The 7,112-nt window shown below is 39.5% G+C and overlaps 1 protein-coding gene across 2 annotated transcripts in view; it reads left to right on the plus strand.

Moving 5' to 3' along the window:
• The window catches only part of C7H5orf22 (chromosome 7 C5orf22 homolog), a 20,646-nt gene extending 15,960 nt beyond the window's left edge, over window positions 1-4,686 (plus strand). For both annotated transcript variants that reach the window (XM_006748619.3, XM_081825943.1), the window contains exon 9: window positions 2,768-4,686. In XM_006748619.3, coding sequence (XP_006748682.1) covers window positions 2,768-2,900 — 133 coding nt within the window. In that variant the 3' untranslated portion in view covers window positions 2,901-4,686. The remainder of the gene's footprint in view (window positions 1-2,767) is intronic.
• Window positions 4,687-7,112: the final 2,426 nt, after the last annotated feature.

Here is a 7,112-nt window from a genome sequence, read left to right on the forward strand (position 1 = left end):
TATAGAAATATTATACATAATATATAGATAATATAATTGTCTTAGTTCATTCAGGCTGCAATAACAGAATACCATAGACCATGTGGCTTATAAACACCAGAAGTTCACTCCTCGCAGTCCTGGAGGCTGGGTAATTCAAGAGGCAGTCACTCACAGATTCAGTGTGGTGAAGACCTACTTCCTGGTTTACAGACCACAATCTTCTCCCTATAACCTCACATGGTGGAAGGCGTGAAGGAGCTCTCTGGGGTCTCTTTCGTAGTGGCATTAATCTCATTCATGAGGAGTCCACCTTCATGACTTAATCACCTCCAAATATGATCACATTGGGAATTAGATTCAACATAAGGATTTTGGAAGGACACAAACATTTAGTTAATAGCAATAACCTACCTGTACACATAATTTAAATATATGTTTAAATATGTGTACATACACAAAAATTATTGTAACATAAAAGAAATGAAAGTAACTGATAAAGTAATATGTATTAAAATGCCACACAAGGGGTGCCTGGGTGGCTCAGTCGTTAAGCATCTGCCTTCGGCTCGGGTGGTGATCTCGGGGTCCTTGGATCAAGCCCTGTGTTGGGCTCCCTGCTCAGAAGGGAATCTGCTTCTCCCTCTCCCTCTGCCCTTCCCTCTCACTTGTGCGCGTGTGTGCATGCTCTCTCTCTCTCTCTCAAATAATAAAGTCTTTTAAAAAAAATTTTTTTGAAGCCACACAGAACTAGCATCTTTACAGAGTCACTAAATGTAAAGTTACTAGTGCAAACAGATACTCATGTGATGTATTGGCCAAATACCATGAACAGCACTGCCATAGTGACATGGATTTTTCTCGTCCTACCAACCTCTTGGTAAAGTTCTGAACTTAAAGTCCAGTCTTGTCTCAATATACAGAGTAGCTGCATTCCTGGGAAATTTAGTTCATATTTAATCCATTTTCAAAAATACTTTGTTCATATGTAGAAGAGAAATTCTAGGCTCAAGAATTAAAAACAGGTTTTTTCACTTATGTGAGTATTCTGTGGACTTGGGAAAGTATATAGGACACAGGACAGGTATTTATATTTACATTCATATTGCAGGTCTGTCCTGCGTATTGCAAGCATTCTGGCAGCCCTGCCCTCTTGCCTTAGCCCCTTGTCATTGTGACAATCAAAAATGTACCTACAGGTTTCCAAAACTCCCTCTTGGGGGTAGCTTCCCTCAAGAACTACTCTAACAGTGTTTTAAAGAAGCCAGAAATCTTTTTGAAAGCATAGAAGTACTCCTTATTTATTAAGGCTTATAAATTAAACTCTTATATATGATATTTTCTCAAACTAGGTCTTTATCCATATGTATATATTAGACAGTATTTAATAATTTTGAATTGCTCTGTCTCATTTATTGTGTGTTATTTACATCAAGTCTCAAAAATAACCTGATCACCAGAGAATGGACTGAGTTTATCAGAAGTCTTACAGATTATGTCTTTAGGTCTAAAATACTTGTGACAAGGACTAAGCTAGATAACTAAATCCATTTCCTTCTTTTTTTTTTTTTAAAGATTTTATTTATTTATTAGAGAGAGAATGAGAGAGAGCACATGAGAGGGGGAGGGTCAGAGGGAGAAGCAAACTCCCTGCCGAGCAAGGAGCCCGATGCGGGACTCGATCCAGGGACTCCAGGATCATGACCTGAGCCGAAGGCAGTCGCTTAACCAACTGAGCCACCCAGGCGCCCTAAATCCATTTCCTTCTATAAAGATTTCCAATCCCACATCTAAATGGCTTTCCTCACCCCAGTCCAGAACCAGGAGACAGTGATGAAATCATTTCAGATCTTAATCCAGCTGTAATTGTCAGTGACATTGGAACTGCTTGGTAACTGAGGTTGTAGTTGGTGATTGTGGAAAGACCCCCCAAAATACAGGTTCCTGCCCCATCCCACTTTGCTCTTTTCTCCTTAATACCACCTGGGAGGGGCGCCTGGGTGGCTCAGTCGTTAAGCATCTGCCTTCGGCTCAGGTCATGATCCCAGGGTCCTGGGATCGAGCCCCGCATCGGGCTCCCTGCTCCGCGGGAAGCCTCCTTCTCCCTCTCCCACTCCCCCTGCTTGTGTTCCCTCTCTCGCTGTCTCTCTCTCTCTGTCAAATAAATAAATAAATAAAAGTCTTTAAAAAAAAAAAAATACCACCTGGGAAACTAATCCCAGAACCAGCACATCTCCACATTTCATTTTGGATGATCCTACATACTTGTATAGTTAACAGATCGTTTTTAGAAGTGGACACCTTTTATCAGTTGGAAAAACTCTACTCTTATAATTTCTAGCCCTACTGTGCCCATAATAAAAGAATGAGAAAGATGTCCAATCACTAAGATAATAACCCCCAGTATTTCCAGTATCTCCCTTTCAGGGAAACAGCAATCTAGTGATTAAGCACTGAGGCTTTGAAGACATGTTGTGTCATTTTGAATCCCATCACCAGCACTTAGCAGCTGGGTGACCCATGCAGGGTAATTTTCTCTGTTTCAGATTCCTTTTAAAGGGGTCGTAAATGTATGTATTTCATAGAGTTGCTGAGAAGATTAAAGAATGTAATGCACCTGACATAGAGTAAACATTTAGTAACTTTCAACCGTTACTATTCCAAAATTCAACATACCTTCATTTCGATTTTATATTGAAATCAACAAATGCAGATTTTTCTTCACTGCACAGTATGATCTCATCTTATTTACATGTATTTTCCTTTCTCTTTCTCTTCTTGGTTCCAGGTCAAGTCTGGATGATTACTGTCCTTCTGAGCAAGTTGACACCATTCAAGAAAAAGTCCTCAATGTGCTACGCTCCCTCTATGGGGCTGTAGACATACAGCTGGTGTACTTAGCAGAATGTTCTCCATCTTGAAACAACAAAACACTAGGCTCCTATTACATCTTTTTTTTTTTTTTTAGGGTTTTCATTAACTTATTTGTAAATGAGTCTTCCAGAAAAGACTTTGTTTTTATATTAACTTTAAGTTAAAATCTTTCAGGTATTTTGAATCTCAAAACAGATATCATCAGTTGTCAAAAGATGACAATTTTTTTGACATCAAGTCTACCCCCCACAATTGATTGTTGCTTATTTTTCTTCCTTTCCATCATTGTCTTCTTCATTTTGTAAGGGTTGGTTTTTTTCCTCTTTTCCCCCTACGTCAATTGGACTATACAAAATTCATTCATTTATTCACTCAACTGACATTTATTGAGCACTTACATGTGCCAAACATAATTAAGTGCTGGGTGTATGGTAATGAACAGAATAGACAGGTCCCCTGCCCTCTTATGGGACAGCTGAGAAACAAATTATGGATTATGAGAAGTATTATGAAGGAAAGAACAACCATAAACACGTCTTAGGCATGCTCTTAGTACTCAGGGTACCTAGCTGTATAAGAAAGTAACATTCTCAAAAGCTACTACCAAAAAAATAAACTTGCCAGTCCATGAAAATCAGAAAATCTACCTTTCCAAGACTGTCAGGGTTGTGGCCCAGCTGTTGCTGCATATTCTCACATTGTTGGAGTGGAGGAGGTCTATTTGAGTAAAGTCAACTAGCAAAAATTTTCTTTGCTAATCAGAAAAGCCCTGCAGGGTTTTTGGTGCCCCCAGATTATCAGTATGGGCATTGATTATCATTATAGTTCCTAAGTGCCACTTTATTGGCAGTCTGGGTTGATAATTTCGTCAAATAAACCAGCTTTTAGTGTAAATGGAAAAAAGAGGGTGCCTGGGTGGCTCAGTCGTTAAGTGTCTGCCTTTGGCTCAGGTCATGATCCCAGGGTTCTGGGATCGAGTCCCACCTCAGGCTCCCTGCTCCGCAGGAAGCCTGCTTCTCCCTCTCCCACTCCCCCCGCTTGTGTTCCCTCTCTTGCTGTGTCTCTCTCTGTCAAATAAATAAAATCTTTAAAAAAGAAAAAAAGATAAATCCTTAATTCTGACCTACCGTAAATACCCGAAGACTCAACTGCCTTCCACCAGCTTCTCCATGAGTAAGAGAACCTACCTGAGTCCTTCTTAATCATGGAACTTTTCATTTGCTTAATTTACCAAAGTCTTCCCTCTTCAGTATTCCTGAGGCTCAGCAATCATTTTTACCTACCTGATTTCTTTTTTTTTTTAAAGGTAGGATGGCATTTAGAGGGGGAAAAAAACACCAATCCATTCCTCAATCCTAATACAGCAGTTGTTTTCATTTTTGCATGTAACTTTTGGGCCTTGACCACATGTACATGTTGAGTTGCATGTAGCTACAATTGTAATGTGTTACCTAACTTGATGGCTAATACCCAAGTCCCATTACCATTGTCACTCAATAGATGGCACCAGATCCCATTTTTCCAATGATGCTGTTTTCCAGCAAATTTTTCTTGTCACCAAATTGATTTCCCAAGGCTGATAGCATGAATGCCTATTTCTGTTGTGAAAAGCAAAGCAAAGTGATGCTACTTTCCATTTTGATAGAACATTATGTGCCAAAAAGTTTTCTCTGTAAAATCAGAATTGTAAAACAGTGCTATTTATTTTTAAATTAAAAAAAAATTATTAGATTTCTGTAAATGGATATTACTTTTATGAGTAAATTATTTTGTGTGCTAAAAGAAATAAAAAGGTGTGTTTTGAGGTTTTAAAGATTTAAAACCAAACTAGCACTAGTTGTACATGATCTCAGTGTGTTCATAGTACTGATCTTATGATCTGCTTGAGTAGTCATTACAATTCCCATGAACTCGATGTGACTCATCATTTTTTTAACTCAGGTAGAATAAAAGGGCATGAGTTTCTTTTTTTCAGAATATTCGTTGTTTCGTCCTCCTGCTCTGTGATTCTCTTTGAATCAAATTCAGTCCCTATTTGTTGACTAGCACCAACTTGGTAAATTATGTCACTGCATTTCAAATAGGAAGATACTTAGTTTATCAAGACATCCTTCATGTGTGTTCTAAGTACCAATGAGGAATACCACCATACAGGGTTTTGGATTATGTACAAATATCACGGAAGCATGGGATTTTGAGCAGTTTTTTAAAAACTGTGACTTAAATGTAAGCATTGACCAGAGCTTTGGTAGTAAGAAGTATATATTCCCCAGTATCAAAGAAGCAAAGTCTTTTTTTTCCTTCAGAAATATTTTTTGTAGACCTCTGTCTTTTGAGTGTTCTGGGTCCTCAAGGAGCTCTTAGTCAAGGTTCTTCACTCTTTATAGGATATTCTCTCTAAATCTTTATTCTGTTTTAGCAGTAGTGGCCCTGGATTGCTGGCAATGTATGCATCATACAGCTAATAGTTTAGAGTCAGTGGTGTTGCTTAGTATAGGATTATCTCATTCAGCACACATCTTAGGAGAAAGCACTTGCATGAAACTGAAGGAGTTTTTATTGGCCGTCTCAGAACGGCTCGAGATACGTGAGGATCCTTATTGGACTGTGCTTGGTCATCCTGAGTCACAGCACTCTTGTAGTGCTTGTTTCTAAACTAACTGGTCCTGCACTGTCTCTGTGGTTTTGTTGTTCCAGCTGCCCTCCTAGGAACCCAAACATCGGTGCCATCTGTCCCTTTATTCTCATTTGGGTTCAAATGAAGTTACGGTGACTGAGGAGGTTTCTATGAACCTGGATTCTTAGGAGAGAGTTCTCTGAACGGTAAATATTCTGGTCACTCACTGGAAGGGTATGTCTTACCATTGCAAACTAGTAAGTTGGCATTCGATGCATTAGTATCTTAGGAGTTTGGTTCCTAGGATTCAGAAGCAGGAGCTCATTACCGAGGCTGAAGCAAGGCTGAGGTTGCATGATTTCACTTCCTTTGAAGACCTTGTTGAATAGTCAGCCAACCTCTAGTTACAGCTTTCCTACCATGTCTGTAACTTCAAAATGCTCATCAATGGCACCTAGACCTCGAAGCCTAGCCATCAGCCATCAGCACTGTTTAGGGGCCTTAGCACCCCAGTTGATACGAAGCATGCCAAGACGAAGATACGGAGTATAGCTGTAAAAGTGTGAGCTTCAGAGAGCTACTGCCTGGCTCCAGTGTCCCCTTCTCCACTGTTCCCGCCAAATGACCTCTCTAAGCCTCAGCTTCCCTTTTACAATAAGAGAGCTTAACTCGTTGGCATATTCTGAAGAATAACATACAAAACCCTTAATGCAAGAACCATTCAGTAAACATTTGACTGTTATCTCCAAGCCCAGCCCTACTTTGAATGTCCTGTGATGGCTGTTCCAAGTCTCAACTGCTCTTCTTATGCCTCTCCTAAATCCTATGTTAAACCCTATGTTAGTTTCTTTAACCCTATGTTAGTTTCTTTCTTTAGATTTTTTTAAACCCTATGTTAGTTTCTACTGAATTTCTGTGAAAAGAAGTATCAGCTTTAAGCAGAGTTACTTACAGTGTAAAAGTTTTGTCTTGAAATTGGTACAAGGATCCCTTTATTCACAATTTTAAAACTTCTACCCATGCAATCAGGGGCAGGGGTGCGGTGGGGGAGGTATCAGGGAAGTCAAAGCCTTCCCTAGTTGTGTTTTTTTTTTTCCACTTTACACTTTACCTCCTGCCTGCTTGCAGATAAAGCTAGGATTTGTGATGCTAAACCTCTGATACGGTCAATGTTTGGAAATTGCTACCCCCCGACTTATAATTTACCTTCATAAAATCTTGAATTACCTTCATTTTTAATGTTGCCCTCAAGCAAAAAAAGTCCCCCATGTATCAGCCAGAGCCTGCCAGGGACGTGGGGGTAGAGTGAGTATCTCCAAACATCTCACTGTTCTTTCCAGACCCCTCACAAGCATCCTTCGTCTAGGTCTCCGCCTTATTATGGACCCTATATTGTACATGCTCTTGTGAGCATGCTATTTTTGAGAGCAAATTGAACAAACGGAAGAATTAATACAAGAACATTTACCAAGGATTAAGTGTGTTAAAAACGAGTCCAAAAGAGCTAAAGGATACTACCTATAATCTAGTGATTATGTCCATAGAACAACTGTGTTAAACATGGAAGAAAGGCTACCAGGTATTTTGCAATCTGTTCTCTTGTGGATAAAACCTGGTAAGAACCGTGTTCCACTTCCATAAG

This window comes from Leptonychotes weddellii, chromosome 7 (genome assembly GCF_054177405.1).
Source record: "Leptonychotes weddellii isolate Sample4059 chromosome 7, ASM5417740v2, whole genome shotgun sequence".
Lineage (NCBI taxonomy): Eukaryota > Metazoa > Chordata > Mammalia > Carnivora > Phocidae > Leptonychotes > Leptonychotes weddellii.